Consider the following 22,041-nt stretch of genomic DNA (forward strand, 5'->3'; position numbering starts at 1 on the left):
ATCCTTCAAGATTAGGATCCTAGCTGGGGGCGGTGGCTCATGCCTGTAATCCCAGCACTTTGGGAGGTGGAGTCAGGTGGATCACAAGGTCAGGAGTTCAAGACCAGCCTGGCCACAATGGTGAAACACCATCTCTACTAAAAATACAAAAATTAGTGGGGCATGGTGGCAGGCATCTGTAATCACAGCTACTCAGGAGGCTGAGACAGAGAATTGCTTGAACCTGGGAGGTGGAGGTTGCAGTGAGCCGAGATCTTGCCACTGCCCTCCAGCCTGGGCAACAGAGGGAGATTCTGTCTCAAAAAAAAAAAAAAACGCTAAGCACGGTGGCTCATGCCTGTAATCCCAGCACTTTGGGAGGCTGAGGTGGGTGGATCACAAGGTCAGGAGATCGAGACCATCCTGGCCAATGTGGTGTAACCCCATCTCTTAAAAAAAAATAAAAAAGAAATTAAAAAAATATATTAGGATCCTGTCATACCTCAGAACCTTTCTTGACCCTTGAGGCCGAGTTCAAGGCTGCTTCTCCCTGCTCCCTGCTGAGCCTTAGGAATGCTACTGTCCTTGCATGTCTCACACTCTCCTATAAATTTTTATTGTTTTGGCCAGGTGTGGTGACTCACACCAGCACTTTGGGAGACTGGTGTGAGCCCAGGAGTTTGAGACCAGTCTGAGCAAGATGGTGAAACCCCGTCTCTACTAAAATAATAATAATAATTAGCCAGGCGCGATGGCACACACTTGTAGTCCCAGCTACTCGGGAGGCTGGTAGTGGGAAGATCACCTGAGCCCAGGGAGGTCAAGGCTTCATTGAGCTATGATCTGCACTTGGCCTGGGTGACAGAGTGAGACATTGTCTCTAAATAAATAAATAAATTTTTATTGTTTTAATCTGTCTCTTCCACCAGATTTTAGGCTTCCTGAGGTCAGTTTAATGCCTGGCACGTAAAAGATGCTCTAAAATTGGTAAACTAACAAATTTGTGTTTGTTTTTTCCCCCATCCAAAACTAATTGCAAGGATTAGTGTTCTTTTTTTTTTTTTTTTTTTTTTTTTTTTTTTTTTTTTTTGAGACGGAGTTTCGCTCTTGATACCCAGGCTGGAGTGCAATGGCGCGATCTCGGCTCACCGCAATCTCCGCCTCCTGGGTTCAGGCAATTCTCCTGCCTCAGCCTCCTGAGTAGCTGGGATTACAGACACGCGCCACCGTGCCCAGCTAATTTTTTTTTGTATTAGTAGAGACGGGGTTTCACCATGTTGACCAGGATGGTCTCGATCTCTTGACCTCGTGATCCACCCGCCTCGGCCTCCCAAAGTGCTGGGATTACAGGCTTGAGCCACCGCGCCCGGCCAGGATTAGTGTTCTTAAGGTATAATCACGTAAAGGCACTTCTGACTATGTAAAAAAAAAAAAAACTGGTGGTGGGGCAAGGAGGAGCCGAGAAGGGGAATCGGGTCTCCCGTCGGAACTTGTGAAGTCAGTGCTAGGAGGTGAAAACATCACTTCGTAGATACTAGCAGTATACTAGTAATCTATCGCTATACAACAAATCACTCCAGCGCTTCATTTATTATCTCTCTATTGGCCAGGAATTCAGACAGGGCATATCTTGTCTCTGCACATGATGTCTATCTAGAGCCTCAGCTTAAAAGATTAGAGAAAGGCTGGAATCATCAGAAGGCTTGTTCACTCACATGTCTGGCAGTTGATGTTGGCTGTTGGTTGGAGGCCTTGCTGGGGCTGTCAGCCAGAGCAGCCCACACATAGCCTCTCCACGTGACATGAGCTTCCTTACAGCATGGTGGCTGGGCTCCAAGGGCAAATGTCTTGAGAGAAAGAGAGGGTGAGTCTAGAGCCTCTTAGATAACCTGGCTGCAGAAATCATACAACATCACTTGTGCCACATTCTTTTGGTTAAGGTGGTTAGAAAGGGCCATCCCGGTTCAAAAGGAAGCAAAGACTCCACCACTCAGTGAAGAAGTGTCAACATCACATTGTAAGGAGAGCATGTGGATGGGATCTAGACTAGTGTGGCCATCTTTGAAAAATGCAATCTGTCACAAGCAGTCATGGGGAAAAGGCCAAATTCCTCATAATAGAATGTGGGTGTGAATCTCTTATGTAAGACAAGAGATATGAATCAAGGCAGATGGATTTTGTGAAGGCAGTGAGTTTTTCCTTCACTTTCAGAGTGCAGGTAATTTTAACTCTGTCAAGCATGCAAATAGAAAGAGGAAGGTTTAATCTTTTGTGACAGAGATCGGGAATGTTAGAAAGTTCTATTTTCAGTGATCAGATCTACTTCATCTTCTTGCAAAAATGAGGCAGTCGTAGGGGCTAGAGTAACACCCTCACGACCTCTCTTTGTTAAATCATCCCCCCCCCCAGTCACTTCCACCTCTTCCTGGTTCACGGTCACTCTAACATCAATCTTGTCATAATCCTTGATTATTTCCTTATCCATGTTGGTGATACCCTGACCACTCTGCTGCTTTTTTGAGACAGGGTCTCTGTCACCCAGGCTGGAGTGCAGTGGCATGATCATGACTCTCTGCAGCCTTGACCTCCCAGGCTCAAGTGATCTTCCCACCTCAGCCTCCTGAGTAGCTGCGATCACAGGTGTGCGCCACCACACCTGGCTAATTTTTAAGTAGAGACGGGATCTCATCAGGTTGCTCAGGTTGGTCTCAGACTCCTGGACTCAAGGGATCTGCCCGCCTCAGCCTCCCAAAGTGTTGGCATTATAGGCGTGAGCCACCGCGCCTGGCCCACTCAGCTTGAGAGCCATTCTTGCAATGATCTTGTCCTTCACTCTTCTCAGCTGCTCACTTCTTTGGCTTTGTCATGACCTCTCCTTGCAACCTTCCATGATCTCTATTCTAGATGTCTTTCAGCTCCAGAACTACCACCCTTTCACTGTCCCTCCCCAACTATACCTACCCTTCCCCACTCCCCCAGCCCCTACCCAGAACAGCAGTCCATCATATGGGCTGGGTGAGGTAGCTCACACCTGTAATCCCAGCACTTTGGGAGGCCCGAGGCCGGTGGATCACTTGAGGTCAGGAGTTCGAGACCAGCCTGGCCAACATGGTGAAACCCTGTCTCTACTAAGAAGTCCATCATGAGGCTGGGTGTGGTGGCTCACACCTGTAATCCCAACACTTTGGGAGGCCGAGGTGCATGGATCACCTGAGGTTGGGAGTTTGAGACCAGCCTGACCAACATGGAGAAACCCCATCTCTACTAAAAATACAAAATTAGCCAGGCATGGTGGCGCTTGCCTGTAATCCCTCTATTCAGGAGACTGAGGCAGGAGAATCACTTCAACTTGGGAGGCAAAGGTTGTGGTGAGCTGAGATCTCACCATTGCACTCTAACCTGGGCAATAAGAGCAAAACTCCATCTCAAAAAAGAAGAAGTCCATCATGAGATTCACCCCTTTGCACACACTCAACTCTCCTGCCCCCTCCCTCCTCCTTGTATGCTCCTAACAAACCCAGCGCTGATTAACCACACCCTCCACAGCTGTCACCATGCAACTTCTGGTCTCTACATTTATGAAAACAACTTCTAATGGGTCCTTGCTGCTGCCTGCAGTCAGACCGTCTCTGAAATAGGGCATGAGCTGCTCCTCTGGCCTAGAGCTGTAACCCTACATCGTTGGGTCAGAGCCCCTCATCTGCCAGGTACTGCTGCCCAGACCTTAATACACACCCAGATGGCCTCCAGGAGAATAAGAAATCCTCTTCAGAAAATTGCTTCTCCCTGCCAACACCCCTGGCTTTCTGGTGGCTTCAAAACTAAAGTCAGAGGATGTGACATTCTCTCTGAGGGTACCCTTTCCATTTCCGCTTCATTTTCTGAACACTCAGCATTGCTGAGAGAGCTATTTTGACATCTCCTTCTATTCTTAGCACCAAAGAACAAAGTCATATATGCAGATAAACCAAGCTTTAAAAAACTGCATGTTCATTTTCTAAATTCTTAGTGAAAAAAGTCAAGAGCACCTGTAGGAATTGGGGGCGTGAGGGGCTGTAGCCAAGTCGGACACTCCACAGGGAGGGGGAAAGTGCCTGAGTGGAGGCTCTGATGCTATGGAGATGTGTCACCTCGGGCAAGTCCCGTCAGCTGCCAGGGGCTCAAGCTCGCCAGCTGCAAAGTCAGGGGATGGGATGAGGGAACTCCTACGCCCCTTTCTAGATCTTTCATTCTTCATCACAGATGATACAACATACACAGTTGCCTCTGATTTTTTTTCTGCTTCTCCTGCCTTCATTCATCAGTTTTTCAATCAAGGAAAGGCTCTGCTTCATGCCCAGAATGTACAGAGATACATAGGGCACAATTCCCGCCCTTTAGGAACTCACATTCCTCATAGACAAATGGCTTGATATATATGAAAGTTGGTTATAAAAACTGGGTCATTCTTGTCATACGCAACTAACTCAGAGTCGAGAGGCCAGGGGGAAAAGAGCAGTTAGAATACGTAGCACCTGCTCCAAGAATTGATTTTTCTGCAAAGCTGAAACAGCCTGCTGTAACCCTAAGACCACTTTCACCTTAGTAATTACTAAAATGACCTGCTGTGACTCTAACACTAGTTTTGCCGACTGCTGTCACTCACCAGTCAGACCCTGCCAGCTCCCAGAAGTTTCTCTAGTGCCAATGAGCATTCTTTCAGAACAGTATGTAACATTTCTCTTTCTAATAAAACTTCCGGCTGGGTGCAGCAACTCATGTCTGTAATCGTAGCACTTTGGGAAGCTGAGGCAGGAGGATCGCTTGAAGCCAGGAGTTCAAAACCAGCCTGGGCAGCATAGTGAGACCTCATCTCTACAAAAAAATTTAAAAATTATAGCTGGCTGAGCTACTGTGGCTCAGGCCAGTTGTCCTGGCGCTTGAGGAGGCGAGGCTATGTGTTCGAGGCCAGTCTGGGCAACATAAGAACCTCTCATTCTGGCCAGGCGCGGTGGCTCACGCCTATAATCCCAGCACTTTGGGAGGCCGAGGCGGGTGGATCACAAGGTCAAGAGATCAAGACCATCCTGGTCAACAAGGTGAAACCCCGTCTTTACTGAAAATACGAAAAAAATTAGCTGGGCATGGTAGCGCGCGCTTGTAGTCCCAGCTACTCGGGAGGCTGAGGCAGGAGAATTGCTTGAACCCAGGAGGCGGAGGTTGCGGTGAACCGAGATCACGCCATTGCACTCCAGCCTGAGTAACAAGAGTGAAACTCCGTCTCAAAAAAAAAAAAAAAAAAAAAAGAACGTCTCATTCATTAAAAAAAAAAATTTTTTTTAATTATAGCTGGCATGGTGGTATACTCCAATAGTCATAACTCCTCAGGAGGCTGAGGCAGGAGAATCCCTTGAACCTAGGAGTTTTAGGCTGCAGTAAGCTATGATCAAGCCACTGCACTCCAGCCTGGGTGACAGAGCAAGACACTGACTCAAAAAACAAAAACAAACAAACAAAAATATATATATATATATATACCTAATAAAACTCTCATATACCTAATAAAACTCTCAACCTTCTCTTTGTTTTCTGGACATACTGAAGACCACCCAGGCTGTGTGTGCACTCTGAATTGCAATTCTGTGATTTTTTTTTTTTTTTTTTTGAGGTGGAGTCTCACTATGTCACCTAGCCTGGAGTACAGTGGCGCGATCTCGGCTCACTGCAAGCTCCTCCTCTCAGTTCAAGCAATTCTCCTGCCTCAGCCTCCGGAGTAGCTGGAACTATAGGCGTATGCTACCACGCCCAGCTAATTTTTGTATTTTTAGTAGAGATGGAGTTTCACCATGTTGGCCAGGCTGGTTTCAAACTCCTGGCCTCAAGTGATCTGTCCATCTCGGCCTCCCAAAGTCCTGGTATTACAGGCGTGAGCCACCACACCTGGCAAGTTCTGTGATTTTCAAATAAAACATTGAGAGATTCATCTTTATATTTTATTTTGACTCTGACAATTCCTGTAATTATGTCATAATGTGATGAATGTTTTGAGAAAATTCTGTTCTAAGTATAATGGGAACAAAGAAAAAAAGATTGGCTCTGGCTATAGAGGTTATAATATTTCACAAGAGGAAATTATGTTAGAGAATATTCTTGAGCAATCAACTGGACTTTGCCAGAACGTGGTGGGCATAGGGGACCCAGAAGGAACTTTCATTCCAGTTATGAGAAAGGACCCAGAGACGTGGTGAATCTGGGGGGCAAATTCCACATTTTCCATATACCTGACCATTAAGCACATGAGCAAGTGTGTCCATACATGAGGCTGGACAAGATAGATTAGAGCCTTCTCTTTTTTTTCTTCTCATTTAGTAAAAATCTCATTTTAGAATTGTCCCAAGTTTCTAATTTTAATTCAGGGCTTCTTTGTCATGCTTAAAGTCTTACCCTCTGTGGCTGGGTGTGGTGACTCACGCCTATAATCCTAACAGTCTGGAAGGCCGCAGTGGGCGGATCACAAGGTCAGAAGATCGAGACCATCCTGGCTAACACGGTGAAACCCCGTCTCTACTAAAAATATAAAAAAATTAGCTGGGCATGGTGGCACACATCTGTAGTCCCAGCTACTCAAGAGGCTGAGGCAGGAGAATCACAAGAACCCAGGAGGTGGAAGTTGCAGTGAGCCGGGATCATGCCATTGCACTCCAGCCTGGGTGACAGAGCGAGACTCCATCTCAAAAAAAAAAGTCTTACCTTTTGTGCCCTCTGCTCTGTATTCTATATGGTAGCCTGAAATCTGGCCTTGTTATATTTATTTATGCCAGCCTCCTGAAGGTGCTCAGGCATATCATTTATCAAATATTTCCATGTAATGTGGCAACAAATAACAGCTTCATTTTACAGAGGGAAGAGCTGAAGCAAACACTGATTTGTGGATTGCTCGGTAACAGGGAAACAGGCCTGATATATGCCCTCTGTCTTCCCTTCACAAAAATTTTGTAGCTTTTTTTGTTCCTTAAACTCTTCTACCTGTAGTTATACTTTAAGGGAAATAATTACAAGCAATTTTGACTGACCTAAGTCCATCACACTAGAACTGTCATAAGGGTTAGATTTTGAGTTGACTATAGCTTTTAGGAAGAATAAAATATTGTGAACACCATTTAAAGTTATAGAAGAAAGTATAAGTTACCACTCAGAATATAGTTTGGTAAGATTAAAAACTTCCTGAGCCCATGAGAATACCAGCGTTTTTTCCCGAGTCTTACTGCTTCATGAAGAATTGCTGAGCATGGTGGCTCATGCCTGTAAACCCAGTAATTTGGGAGGCTGAGGCAGGAGGGTTGCTTGAGCCCAGGAGTTTGAAACCAGCCTACGCAACACAGTGAGACCCTCATCTCTACAAGTAATTCAGAAATTAGCCAGGGGTGGTGGTACATGCCTGGGGTCCCAGCTACTAGGGAGGCTGAGGCAGGAGGATCACCTGAGCCTGGCAGGTCGAGGCTGCAGTGAGCCATGATCATGCCACTGCACTACAGCCTGGGTAACAGAGCAAGACCCTGCCTCTTAAAAAAAATTATTTATATACATATATGTAATTGGCCATACACCTGTAGTCCTAGCTACTCAGGAGGTTGAGGTAGGAGGATCATTTGAGCATAGCAGGACCCTGTCTCTAAAAAAGAGAAAAAGATTTATTGTTGCCTTTTCCTTTTTTTTTTTTTTTTTGGTTTGTTTGAGATAGGGTCTGTCACCCAGCCTGGAGTGCAGTGGCGAAATCTTGGCTCAGCGTAGCCTCCATCTCCCGGGTTCAGGCAATTCTCGTGCCTCAGTCTACCGAGTAGCTGGTATTACAGATACGCACCACCATGCCTGGCTAATTTTTGTATTTTTAGTAGAGACCGGGTTTCACCGTGTTGCCCAGGCTGGTCTCAAACTCCTGACCTCAACTGATCTGCCTGCCTCGGCCTCCCAAAGTGCTGGGATTACAGGCGTGAGCCACCATGCAAGTCTGAGAGATGGTTTATCATGTAAACGTCGCAGAACTAAAGCATACCCAAGCGGGTCACACTGCTGTCTAGGATTTGGCCCTTGGCTTTCAAGATCCAAAAGGTTAAACTATGAATTCTGCCAGAACTGATCAGGCTTTAGAGGTTGTAAAGCAGCCTCTTTCTATTGTGTCTCTAGCACCATCTACTGGGAAACAAAAGTGCCTTTATTAGAATACCTTCAGTTAAAAGTGTCTGCAACCTAGCTCAGGTAGCAGAGGAAGGAGAAAAAGGGAGGAAGAAGCTGAGAGCAGATTCTATCTAAGAAAAGGAGGATTAAATGCTTATATAGGCTGGGTATGGTGGCTCACGCCTATAATCCCAGCACTTTGGGAGGCCAAGGTGGGCGGATCACCTGAGGTCGGGGAGTTTGAGACCAGCCTGACCAACATGGTGAAACCCCATCTCTACCAAAAATACAAAATTAGCCAGGTGTGGTGGCGCATGCCTGTAATCCCAGCTACTTGGGAGGCCAAGGCAGGAGAACTGCTTGAACCTAGGAGACAGAGGTTGCAGTGAGCCGAGATTGAGCCACTGCACTCCAACCTGGGCAGCAGAGTCAGACTCCGTCTCAAAAAAAAAAAAGAAATTCTAAATAGATAAATTATCATGGAGAAAAACGTGAGTGTATATTGAACTGTCCAATGAAATACTTGGGAATAAATTTGGAAACTAACTAAGATACATTAAGTGAAAAGATCAAGGTGGAGACAGGCTGCTGGGTTTGTGTGTGTTTGTGAGTGTACACTTAAATGGTTGGTATCTTTGTAATACCTTTGGAATTGTGCATGGAAAACCAGTAACAACCCAGGCATGGAGGCAAGCACGTGTCCCAGCTACTCCACAGGTTGGGGCAGGAGGCTCACTTGAGCCCAGGAGTTCCAGTTCCGTGAGCTATGATCGTCCACTGCACTCTAGCCTGGGCAACAGAGTGAGACCATCTCTAAAAAATAAATACATAAATAAAAATGTTTTTTTTTTTGAGACGGAATTTCGCTCTTGTTACCCAGGCTGGAGTGCAATGGCAGGATCTTGGCTCACCGCAACCTCCGCCTCTGCGTTCAGGCAATTCTCCTGCCTCAGCCTCCTGAGTAGCTGGGACTACAGGCATGCGCCACCACCCCCAGCTAATTTTTTTTTTGTATTTTTAGTAGAGATGGGGTTTCACCATGTTGACCAGGATGGTCTCGATTTCTTGACCTCGTGATCCTCCCGCCTCGGCCTCCTAAAGTGCTGGGATTACAGGCGTGAGCCACCGCGCCTGGCAATAAAAATGTTTTTAAAAGAGAGAAGCCAGTAATGATGGGTGCTTCTATTGTAAGAAACTGGATATGTGGGGAACAAAGATAAGAGAAGTTCTTTGATTATATGATATTTTTTACCTTTTACATTTGTTACCATTAAATTGGTTGCATGTGGAGCTGGGCCCAGTGGCTCACACCTGTAATCCCAGCACTTTGGAAGGCTGAGGCAGGTGGATCATTTGAGGTCAGGAGTTCAAGACCAGCCTGGCCAAAATGGCGAAACCCAGCCTCTACTAAAAATACAAAACAAACAAACAAAAAAAGAAAAAAGGAACCAGGCATGGTGGTGGGCACCTGTAATCCCAGCTACTCCAGAGGCTGAGGCAGGAGAATCGCTTGAACCTGGGAGGTAGAGGTTTCAGTGAGCCAAGATCACACCACTGCACTCCAGTCTGGGCAACAGAGCAAGACTCTTGTCTCAAAAAATTTAAAAAGTTAAAAAAAAAAATTGGTTGCATGTGCAAATATTCCATTTTAAAATTTGTCACAGTGACTCACGCCTGTAATCCCAGCACTTTTGGAAGCCGAGGTGGGCAGGTCACTTGAGGTCAGAAGTTTAGACGAGCCTGGCCAAGATGGTGAAACTCCATCTCTGCTAAAAATACAAAAATTAGCTTGGCACGATGGTGTACACCTGTAATCCCAGCTACTTGGGAGGCTGAGATGGGAGAATCACTTGAACCTGGGAGGTGGAGATTACAGTGAGCCAAGATTGCATCACTGCACTCCAGCTTGGACGACAGAGTGAAACTCTGTCTCAAAACAAACAAAAAAGAGCAAGGATTCCTATGTGTGCTTCCCAGATTCTCTCGGTTGAACCGGGACACCAGGATGGTATCGCCTGGACCTTAGTGCCTCACTTGAGTGCTTTATGCCCAGGCACCCTGAGCTGTATGTGAACTCAGAACCCCAGTCTGCCGACACTAGGTTGCAGCAGGTCAAGGCTGCAGTGAGCCGTGATCATGCCAGACTTGATTTCTGAACAGCAGTTCTGAGTTTAAGAAAAGAAATGGGGGCCGGGTACAGTGGATGATGTCTGTAATAACAGCACTTTGGGAGGCCAAGGCTGGTGAATCACAAGGTCAGGAGTTCGAGACCAGCCTAGCCAACGTGGTGAAACCCCATCTCTACTAAAAATACAAAGATTAGCCGAGTGTGGCAGCAGGCGCCTGTAGTTCCTGCTACTTGGGAGGCTGAGACAGGAGAATTGCTTGAACCTGGGAGGTGGAGGTTGCAGTGAGACGAGATTGCACCACTGCACTCCAGCCTGGGCAACAGAGCAAGACTCCGTCTAAAAAAAAAAAAATGAGGCTGGGTGTGGTGGTTCACACCTGTAATCCCAGCACTTTGGGAGGCCAAGGTAGGTGGATCACTTGAGGTCAGGAGTTCAAGACTAGCCTAACATGGTGAAACCCTGACTCTACTGAAAATACAAAAAAATTAGCTGGAGTCGTGGCATACGCCTGTAGTCCCAGCTACTTGGGAGGCTGAGGCAGGAGAATTGCTTGAACCCAGGAGGTGGAGGTTGCAGTGAGCTGAGATCGTGCCACTGCACTCCAGCCTGGGCAACAGAGTGAGACTATGTCTCAAAAAAAAAAAAATGTCCTCTTTTACTCAGATTTGTGTGTTCTCTCAGCATTTAGGAACCCACAAAAGCAGAACCAAATGTTTTAAATGACTGGCAGCTGGTGCGTTTACTTTTTAAATTATTTTAATGGTAAGGTACAAGTTCCTGCTTTTTCTTAGCCTCCTAAGATTTCAGCTCTACTTTGCATGCTACTTCTCTCCCCTAATAACAGAAGCCAAGTTCCTAAAATTGCCATCTGACCACATGAAAGGAAAAAATAATTATCACCCTAAAAGAGTATGCTAACCTCCTAATAGTTGCATTTACCTTTAAAATATATGAGAAAATATATGAGACAGCTCTGGGACTGTAAGAAAACTTTTTAGGCCGGAGCGATGGCTCATGCCTGTAATCCCAGCACTTTGGGAGGCCGAGGCAGGTGGATCACCTGAGGTCAAGAGTTTGAGACTAGCCTGACCAACATGGTAAAACCCTGTCTCTACTAAAAATACAAAAATTAGCTGGGCATGGTGGCCTGTGCTTGTAATCCCAGCTACTTGGAAGGCAGAGGCAGGGGAATCACTTGAACCCGGGACACAGGTTGCAGTGAACTGAGATCTTGCTGTTGTACTCCAGCCTGGGCAACAAGAGCAAAACTCTGTCTCAAAAAAAGAAAAAAGAAGAAAAAAAACTTTTAAAAAGACTCAACCGCATCATTGCTTAAGGCTCTGAAAAGAGCCTTTTTCTCTTTCCTCCTCAAGAAAAAATGGCCAGAGCGATTTGACCTGCTACAGAGGAACCTGGGATTCTCTGTACTTGGTGCAAGGTTCTAGCACCTGGCTGTTACTTACTCCTGCCTGGGTGGGCCATCATTTTAAGAAGAAGTAGACCTCTGCCATCATCTCATCCTGGGGTTTTCCACCTGGGCTGCTCAGAACCTGTACTTAATTCAGCTAAAACAACTCTGCCTTATATATATATGTGTTACTATATATTTATGAGTATATATTTTCCATTGTCCCTTGGAATCGATGGGAGATTGGTTCCAGGACACCCTACTGATACTTAAATCAATGGATACTCTAGTTCCTTCTTTTTTTTAAAAAAAAAAAGATGGGGTTTCACCATGATGGCCAGGCTGGTCTTGAACTCCTGACCTCAGGTGATCCACCCACCTCCACCTCCCAAAGTGCTAGGATTACAGGCGTGAGCCACCGCGCCCGGCCTACTGTAGTTCCTTTATAAAATGGTGTGGTATTTGCATATAACCTGAGCCCATATTCCCATATACTCTATTTATTTCTTTGTTTGAGGGTTGTTTTGTTTTGTTTTCTCTAACCCACCCTCTCCCTATTTGTTTGTTTTTTAACAAGATAGAGTCTCATTCTGTCACCCATGCTGGAGTGCAGTGATCCAATCATGGCTAACTGTAGCATTGACTTCCTGGGCTCAAGTAATCCTCCTGCCTCAGCCTCCTGAATAGCTAAGACCACAGGTGCCCATCACTATGCCTGACTAATTTTATTTATTTATTTTTTTTTGGTAGAGATGGGCTCTCTGCATGTTTCCCAGGATCTGGGCTCCCATCTCCTTAACAAATTCAAACGAAGGCTGAGAGGGTAGAACCAGTGGGTCTTGGGGAGGCTCTGTGTAAATATGAGACTTGGATATTTATCACCTTTGTTTTCTGTCTCTTCCCATCAGGAGAAGTGGCCCCAGTGCAAGGAACTGCATTCGACCTGAGAAAGCCAGTGGAGCTTGGAAAACACCTGCGGGACTTCCATCTCAATGGTTTTGACCACAATTTCTGTCTGAAGGGATCTAAAGAAAAGCATTTTTGTGCAAGGTCAGGTATTTTTCACTTCCTGAGTCTGTAAGAAAGAAACTGACACCAACTCCTATTTTCCTTTGGAGCTTTTCCTCTGGCCATATCAATAGCATTTACTATGCTACAGGTAACCCAGTACCACATTCCATATCTTCTCAAAGCTCCCGTGGCACAGGTGAGCTCTGTAGAATTCATCCCCCTCCTCCTACCTCCCATTACCCATATTCCTCCACCCTCAGTGCCTCCTCTCTCCCTCTCTGCTTGTTCTTTAAGGCCCATTGTTAGAAGCCTTAACTTGGGCCGGGCACAGTGGCTCACGCCTGTAATCCCAGCACTTTGGGAGGCTGAGATGGGTGGATCACCTGAAGTCAGGAGTTCAAGACCAGCCTGGCCAAAGTGGCGAAACCCCGTCTCAACTAAAAATACAAAAATTACCCAGGCGTGGTGGCGGGTGCCTATAATCCCAGCTACTTGGGAGGCTGAGGCAGGAGAATCACTTGAACGCTGGGGGCGGAGGTTGCAGTGAACTGAGATTGCACCACTGCACTCCAACCTGGGTGACAGAGCAAAACTCCGAAAAGAATCTCGGGCTGGGCGCAGTGGCTCATGTCTGTAATCCCACTTTGGGAGGCTGAGGTGGTCAGATCACCTGAGGTCAGTAGTTCAAGACCAGCCTAGCCAACATGATGAAACCCCATCTCTACTAAAAATATAAATAATTAGCCGGGCATGGTGGCAGGCACCTGTAATCCCAGTTAGTTGAGAGGCTGAGGCAGGAGAATCACTTGAACCCATGGGGCAGAGGTTGCAGTGAGCTGAGATTGCAGCACTGGACCCCCCCTGGGTGAAAGAGCCAGAGTCTATCTCAAAACAAACAAATAAAAATTAGCTGGATGTGCTGGCGCACACCTGTAGTCCCAGCTACTGGGGAGCTGAGGTGGGAGAACTGCTTGAGCCCACAGGGCAGAGGTTGCAGTTAGCCGAGACTGAGCCACTGCACTCCAGCCTGGGTAACAGAACAAAACTCTATTAAAAAAAAAAATCTTAGCTCCTCCAGGGCTTTCCTCTCTCCAACCTGGCTGCTCCCTTCCTCCCTACTCCCCAGCTGGCAGGCAAGGGTAAGTCTGTTTTGTGATGCCCTAAAGAAGCCAAGATCAGAGTGAGACATTGCTATTGAGGATCCTCGAAGCCACCTGCTCATGCCTTGCCTTTGAGAGTGGAAGAATTTTCCATCCTGCTCTTCCTACCTTCATCTCCTCCTTATATCTTGTCCCTGCTCTGTGGCTGGGTCTGATTTCCTGTCTCAAAGCCACTTCCCAGCTTCTGCTCCTCCCCACCTGCTTTTCTGCCTGGACTCATATGGTCTGTGTTTCTTCCCAGGGTGCGTCATGCTGCAAGCGGGCGGGTACTGGAAGTATACACCACCCAGCCCGGGGTCCAGTTTTACACGGGCAACTTCCTGGATGGCACATTGAAGGGCAAGAGTGGAGCTGTCTATCCCAAGCACTCTGGTTTCTGCCTGGAGACTCAGAACTGGCCTGATGCAGTCAATCAGGTAATGCCACAGGCTAGCTTGTTAGAGTGGAGTTTGTGTCCAAGGTCACACTATACAACCGAGTTCACTACACTCAAATCAAGTTGTATGATTCAAAAGTTCATGTTTTGTTTGTTTGTTTGATTCAAAAAGTTCTTTTGTTTGTTTTTTGAGACAGAGTCTCACTCTGTTGCCCAGGCTGCAGTGCAGTGATATGATCTCAGCTCATTGCAACCTCCGCCTCCTGGGTCCAAGTGATTCTCCTGCCTCAGCCTCCCAAGTAGCTGGGATTACAGGCACTCACCTCCACACCTGGCTAATTTTTGTATTTTTAGTAGAGACGAGGTCTCACCATGTTGGTCAGGCTGGTCTCGAGCTCCTGACCTCAGGTGATCCACCTGCCTTGGCCTACCAAAGTGCTAGGATTACAGGTGTAAGCCACTGTGCCCGGCTCAAAAATTCATGCTTATTCTCTTCTCCAAGTCATGATAAACAGAAAACCCATAGTCAAGCTACTGACATGGCATTTACATATTTTTAAGAAAGCTCCAATTTTGTACCTTCAAAGCCTTTATCCAGTTTGATGTTTCTCCTTATCAATACCTTCTCATTTTCTGCAACCACACTTAAGGAGAACTTCCATATCGTCTCCTCCTATGTGCTCCCTCAAAACTTTCTTTTCTGGCTATTGCCTAGAGCAGTACTACTAAAAGTGCCAGCCCACAATAAGAAGTGTGCACCTTGGGCTGGCAAGGTGGCTCCTGCTTGTAATCCCAGCACTTTGGGAGTCTGAGGTGGGAGGATTGCTTGAGCTCGAGATTGAAGCCAACCTAGGCAACACAAGGAGACCCTATCTCTACAGATTATTAGAAAAATTAGCCAGGTGTGGTGGTGTATACCGTGGCCCCAGCTATATAGGAGGCTGAGGTGGGAGGATCACTTGAGCCTGGGAGGTTGAGGCTGCAGTGAGCCATGATCACACCACTGCACTCCAGCCTACACAACAGAATGAGACCCTGTCTTAAAAAAAAAAAAATAGGGCCAGGTGCAGTGGCTCCCGCTTGTAATCCCAGCACTTTGAGAGGCCGAGGCAGACATACCACTTGAGGTCAGGAGTTCGAGACCAGCCTGGCCAACATGACAAAACCCTGTCTCAACTAAAAATACAAAAATTAGCTGGGCATGGTGGTGGATGCCTGTAATCCCAGCTACTTGGGAGGCTGAGGCAGGAGAATCACTTGAACCTGGGAGGTGGAGGTTGCAGTGAGCTGACATCACTCCCCTGCACCCCAGCCTGGGAGACAGAGTGAGACTCTGTCTCAAAAAAAAAAAAAAGCCTACATCTTGCACCAGATTATAGATCAACACACTACTTTCCTTCGTCAGGAAAGTCTCACTTCAACAAAGTGTGCTTAGTGATATAGTAGATTTTCACTCTGATTAAAGTTCTTTTTTTTTTTTTGAAACAGGATCTCACTCTGTTGCTCAGGCTGGAGTGCAGTGGTGCGATCTCGGCTCACTGCAACCTCGCCTCCCAGGTTCAAGCAATTCTCCTGCCTCAGCCTCCCAAGTAGCTGGGACTACAGGCGCCTGCCACCATGCCCGGCTTACTTTTTGTATTTTTAGTAGACACAGTTTTTCACCGTCTTAGCCAGGATGGTCTCGATCTCCTGACCTTGTGCTCCACTCACCTCAGCCTCCCACACCATGCCCAGACCAAAGTTCTTTATCTCACTATGAACCAATCATAAACAGTTCCCGCACTGGCAGCCGTCCACAGAGCACACTGGTCTAGAGGCCCGTCCAGAAGCACACCCAAATGGTTAATGTTGCAGCCTGTGCTGTCAAGCATCACCTGTATTGTTTCCCCCTTCACAGCCCCACTTCCCTCGTGTGCTGCTGAGGCCTGGTGAGGAGTATGACCACACCACCTGGTTCAAGTTTTCTGTGGCTTAAGAAAGTGTGAAGATATGACCTCGTCCAGGGCTAGGCTCAGCCACCCGTCTCCTGTCCAGAAAAAAGGTGAAGATTAAGAAGCTCTCAAAATGATTCCATGGATTAAAATCATACAAATGGTGGCTGTCATGAGAATCAGTCTGGGTATTGATTTCCTTTTCCAGTGACTGGCTCCAGGCCATGTCTAATGACCAGCTTGATTGTGTAGTTCAGAGGGCAGTGAACCCAACCACCAATGTTGTCATCTAAGCCCTGGCCCTAGCCGTGGACTCCCATGCTGCTGTTCCTCCATCTCTCCACCCTGCCGCTTTCAACTTTTCGCCCTTCCTTTCCTTAAAGCTATTCTCACATTGCTTTTATTTCTCCTCCTCCACCTCTAACCACCTTACTCTATTGCAGCACCCCTGAGTTTTCAAATGTCACATTAGCTCACTCTGCAGACTGGCAGATGGACCTGTTTCTATACAGTAGTAGATAATTGATAAGTGAGGAAACAGAGGCTTAGAGAGGTTGAGGACCAGCAAGCTAATACCTAAAAAGTTGAGCCAAGACTTGTGTTCAGGTCATGCAAATGCAAGTCCCCCTCCTGGCCTCTACCTCAGTCTACCAGGACATGCCCAAGATCACTGAGGGGTAAAGAGGGGTATGACACCTGCTCTGACTTTTGCAGCCAGCTTTGCTTCTCAGATTCATTTTTGTAAGAAACATTAGGTTGTACTGAACTGTCTGATAGCATTAAAGTTGGTATGACTTAAAGTGCAAGATCAAAATATCCAAAAAGAATCTGTCATTTACGGCCAGGCGTGGTGGCTTACACCTATAATCCTAGCACTTTGGAAGGCCAAGGTGGGAGGATTGCTTAAGGTCAGGAGTTCGAGAGCCTGGCCAACATGGCGAAACCTTGTCTCTACTGAAAATACAAAAATGCCTGTAATCTCAGCTATTCAGGAGGCTGAGAGAGGGGAATCCCTTGAACCCAGGAGGTGGAGGATGCAGTGAGCCAAGATCACGCCACTGTGCTTCAGCCTGGGCAACAGAGCCAAACTTCGTCTCAAAACAAAAGAGAGAGAGAAAAAGAACAGCTCTCTCTCTAGTGAGGAGGGTAATTCCAAGAGGAAAAGGCCCGGAAGAGCCTTTGGGTTAACTGAGAAAGCACAGCCAGGCCAAGGCATGGGAAGATCGGCAGGCAAGCACTGGAGACAGGAGCTGTGTTAGGGTGAGGAGAGAGCCTTGCCTTTCACAGCACAGCAAGGATGACACATTGCACTGGGGACAGAGGTTGTTGTGTTATGTGACAAGGCTGGGGGCTCTTTCTTTCCTGGACAATCAAAGCATCGGTGATGGGTTTTGGTTGGTGATTTTTGAAAAAAAAAAGTATGTTATACTAATATATACTGTACTGAATTGAAATAAAACCAAAATCTGCATCTTCAAAAAACTTGTTCCTTTACTCAGCTTTAAATCATCAGGCGTGGACCTCTGGGAAATGGACTGAGAATATGGGTGTGTTCTGTAATTCTACCTTACCCTTCAGTGGGAGCCCCAGCATTTCCCTACCTAACAGGAAAGCTATCTCACTGGAAGTAGCTTTCCATACTTCCTCTTTCTTTATAACTGAGAATAAACCAAGGATCTTGTTTATTTTTTAATTGATTTCAGCATGGATTTTCTGAGCCCCTGCTCTGTACACAGCACTTTGCTGGGTCTGTGAAGGGGTTCAGGAGGTCAGGTGTGATGATGTGCTCTTCACACACCAGCCCCGATGGCACATGCTCAGTTGTCTTCTCTTTTTTTTTTAATCTAACGCTGATTAAACATCTCAGGATCAGTTGTCTTCTTACTGTGAGGTTAACTTTGTTGACTTGAGTAAGATGCTGCCTGCAGGTTTCTCCACTCATAAAGTTTCCAATGTATTTATTAGCCAAGAGGCCTCAGAGGTGAAATACTAAGCTGACTGCAGCCCAGCTACGAATTTGATTCAATTGTTCAATGCAGGGTTCTCATACTATAGGTGCCAGCAATCATTTAGGAAATCCCAGAGAAGAAGAGAATGAATGTTTTCTTATTCACAAGTGTAGTGTCGCCAGATCCCCCTGCTTTCTGTATCCTGACCAAAAGTCACAGAGTGCCTTGACCTGTGTCACCTACCCAGCTGCAGGTTTTTTGCAGCAGCCTTGAAGCCAAACTGGGCCTTGAACATTCCCAGGCACTGATAAAGCTGCCTAGGTTGTTGTCTAAAACACTAAAAGAAACTGGCTCTGAGCCAAATTCCTTAAACTGCCATAGAAGCTCCCTCGCTGCTGACATACCTGGGCAGAACACCCCTTTTCTCTCTACGATTGCTGCAGCACTCTGTAAGGAAGTTCCCCTAATAAATGCTTTGGACTGATCACCCTGACACTTAGAGCTTCTTTCTTTGGAATCCCAGCCGGCCCTATCTCAAGACAGTTTGGAGCACTCCCTGGTGGGGTCTCCCTTGCTGCCGCTATGGGGGCGATTCCAGCCCTGAATCCACTGAGACAAAACAAACTACAAATTAGTTCTTAATGTAATAGCCTCTAGGTTTGAGAATGCATTTATTAGCCAAATACTTCGTTTTCTTCTGTCCAAAAACAGTATTGTTTTTATAAGAAGCCAAGTCTACAGTAGTCCAAGTAAGGGCATTCATCGCCTGTGGGACAGCTGAAATAAGTTACTGGCATTTAAATTAATAGTTTATAAAAGAAAGTAAAAAGGCAGCCAGGCCTGGTGTCTTACGCCTGCAATCCCAGCAGTTTGGGAGGCTGAGGCAGGGAGATTGCCTGAGGGCAGGGGTTGGAGACCAGTCTGGCCGATGTGGTGAAACCCCATCTCTACTAAAAATACAAAAAAATTAGCTGGGCGTGGTGCTGTGCATCTGTAATCCCAGCTACTCGGGAGACTGAGGCAGGGGAATTGGTTGAACCCGGGAGGTGGAGGTCGTAGTGAGCCAAGTTCGTGCCACTGCACTCCAGCCTGGTGAAAGAGCGAGACTCTGTCTCAGAAAAAACAAAAAGCCTACGTTTGTCACACCATGCATCTGAGCAAAGCAAAAATTGAGAGAAACTCTTTGTGGCAGCAACCAATCTGTCCTTCTTCATGAAAGACACAGACAAGAACTTTTCTTGAGAGAAGTCCTTCCCCGTGGTTATGAGACGTACATTGTGGCATGTAACAGCATGTAAGCATAACTGTGATTTTATGATGAAACCGCTGAAGGCCCCAGCAAGAAATAAAATTTACGTCCGGAGCATAAACAAGAGTGGGGACGGGATGAGGCGGTGGTTGATCCCGTAGCCACCAAGGCGGCGAGCGGGGCCAGGCGCCGACCCCGAGTGCAGCCTTTCCCGCCCTAGCGCGCGCGCGCCCTCCCCGGCCGGGCCCACCCGCCGCGCGCCCAGCCATGAACCTGGCGCGCCAGAGCGGGGAGGCCCGGCCAGCTGCTCTTTGCCAACTTCAACCAGGACAACACAGCAGTGAAACAGTGATCAAGAACAACTGGTCCTGGCCACCGCGCTGTTGTCTGGTCCCTAGCTGTTGGTATTAAGTCCGGTTATAAATTTTTCTTTCTTCTGTGGGTAGGCTGGAACAGATCTATGAAGGCACTGACACGGAAGGCGTATGCATTGTAGAGATTGTGCTCTAGCAGCTTAGTGGCCATCGTGAGCCTTAAAGCACCAAGGAAGCTAAAGGTGTGCCACTTTAAGAAGGGAACTGAGATCTGCAACTACAGCTACTGCAACACGATTCTGGCTGTGAAGCTCAACAGGCAGAGGCTGATAGTATGCCTGGAAAAGTCCCTGTACATCCACAACATTCGGGACATGGAGGTACTGCACACGATCAAGGAGACGCCTCCAAACCCTGCAGGCCTGTGTGCGCTGTCAATCAACAATGACAACTGCTACTTGGCGTACCCAAGGAGCGCAACCATCGGAGAGGTGCAGGTCTTCGATACCATTAATCTGAGAGCTGCAAACATGATTCCGGCTCATGACAGTCCTTTAGCAGCATTGGCTTTTGACGCTAGTGGAACTAAGCTTGCCACGACTTCGGAGAAGGGGACCGTGATTAGGGTATTTTCCATTCCAGAGGGACAAAAACTCTGCGTTTCGGAGAGTGAAGAGGTGCGTGAGCATCTGCTCCCTGGCCTTCAGCATGGACAGCATGTTCCTCTCCACCTCCAGCAACACGGAGACCGTGCACATCTTCAAACTCAAGACTGTGAAAGAAAAACCCCCAGAGGAGCTCACCACCTGGACTGGGTACTTTGGGAAAGTGCTCATGGCCTCCACCAGCTACCTGCCTTCCCAAGTGACAGAAATGTTCAACCAGGGCCGAGCCTTCGCCATGGTCCGCCTGCCATTCTGCGGCCACAAAAACATCCACTCGCTAGCCACAATTCAGAAGATCCCACGGTTGCTGGTGGGCGCCTCCGACGGGTATCTGTACATGTACAACCTGGACCCCCAGGAGGGTGGCGAGTGCGCCCTGATGAAGCAGCACCAGCTGGTTGGTAGTCTGGAGACGGCCAATGAGATCTTGGACTCTGCCTCTCACGACTGCCCCTTAGTCACTCAGACGTACGGTGCGGCTGCAGCAAAAGCCTACAGACGACCTGGGTGCCGTGGGCGGCACCTACCTGGAGGATGAGGCCAGCGTCCTGCGCCTGGATGAGGACAGCAAGCAGCCCCCGATGTTTCTTCGGACTGACTGAACTTGACCTATGACTTCTGACCCAGGGAGCAGCAAACACTAGCTTCACAGAGGACTTTGTGCATTGCTGCTACTAACTTTGACCTGAGTCGGGGGAGAGGATGGCAGAGACTTTATTAAAAAAAAAAAAAAAAAAAAAAAAAAGATTGTAGTGGTAGTCTAACTCCGTAACGCTGAGGAAATACATGGTTTTCGCTTCAGTGGCTTTTAATCCTGCTTATAAATTTTAGCTTTTTGTTTTCTCTTTTTACCAAAATTAACTGTTTGGTGAAGCCCGCAAAACCTCCTCGCTTTGCATGCATGAATGTGCCAAGCCAGCGTAGGAGAGCTAGAAGCCACTTTGCAACCACCTGCCATTGGGTTTTTCATATCTGTACGTATGCCAAGTGCATCAGAAAGCCGTGGCCGCGCACACCGGGTCTGTTTGTCAAGGCTGGTTCTGCAGTGACAGGTCCAAGGCTGCCCACTGGGTGTGCTGGGCGGACTTCGGCCTGGGACACAAGTCCTCTCTCCCTAGGGCCCCACCTGGACCATTTTCCCTCCATTTTATTTTGTTAATTAAATTCTTTCCAGATTGGATCATCCTGGGATTTTTTCTATGGTGGACTTCTGTTTCTGATCTTGTTTTCCATGTGGATATCGGAAGAGAGGGAGGTTCTTTCTGATACTAAAAACCTTTCTGTTGGGCAGCAAATGAACTTGAAAGATTGCCTGGACTCCCGGAGCAAAGGAAAGCAATTTTGTTTGTATAATTAAATGATCTGTTCTACTAAAAAAAATAAATAAAATTTTACAAGGTAAGATGTAATATTAAAATAATTACACAAATATTGCTGTAAAGACCAAGATGTCATGCTGTGGAGGGAGAACTGGAGAGTTTACGACAAGTAGAACATGAAAAAAAAATGCAGGACTACCAGCACAGGGCAGGAAGGAAGCCCAGCATGTGTCCTGGTCCCTGGCCAGTTCCCATTTTCACTCTTAACCATTTTAAGCAATTGGATCATCAGTTTGCAAGAGGCTGTTTGGACAGCAGTGCAATCCTTTTCCCATCAAGGCATTTCCTGAACTCAGTTACCCAGATCATCATTAAAGTCTCAGATGCTTTGGACAGC

General features: G+C 47.0%; 1 protein-coding gene and 1 pseudogene across 1 annotated transcript in view; both read left to right on the forward strand.

The window, feature by feature from the left end:
• Positions 1–16,327, forward strand: part of GALM (galactose mutarotase) — a 72,220-nt gene extending 55,893 nt beyond the window's left edge. Inside the window, exons 5-7 of the mRNA XM_064364011.1 lie at positions 12,579–12,720; positions 14,083–14,257; positions 16,115–16,327. Of these exons, the coding sequence (XP_064220081.1) occupies positions 12,579–12,720; positions 14,083–14,257; positions 16,115–16,192 (395 nt within the window). The 3' untranslated portion in view covers positions 16,193–16,327. The remainder of the gene's footprint in view (positions 1–12,578; positions 12,721–14,082; positions 14,258–16,114) is intronic.
• Positions 16,328–19,613: 3,286 nt separating this feature from the next.
• LOC105733149 (WD repeat domain phosphoinositide-interacting protein 2-like) lies at positions 19,614–21,043 on the forward strand (annotated as a pseudogene).
• Positions 21,044–22,041: the final 998 nt, after the last annotated feature.

The sequence above is a fragment of the Aotus nancymaae genome, unplaced genomic scaffold (assembly GCF_030222135.1).
Source record: "Aotus nancymaae isolate 86718 unplaced genomic scaffold, 86718_ANA_hifiasm-v0.15.2.pri h1tg000057l, whole genome shotgun sequence".
NCBI classification, from domain to species: domain Eukaryota; kingdom Metazoa; phylum Chordata; class Mammalia; order Primates; family Aotidae; genus Aotus; species Aotus nancymaae.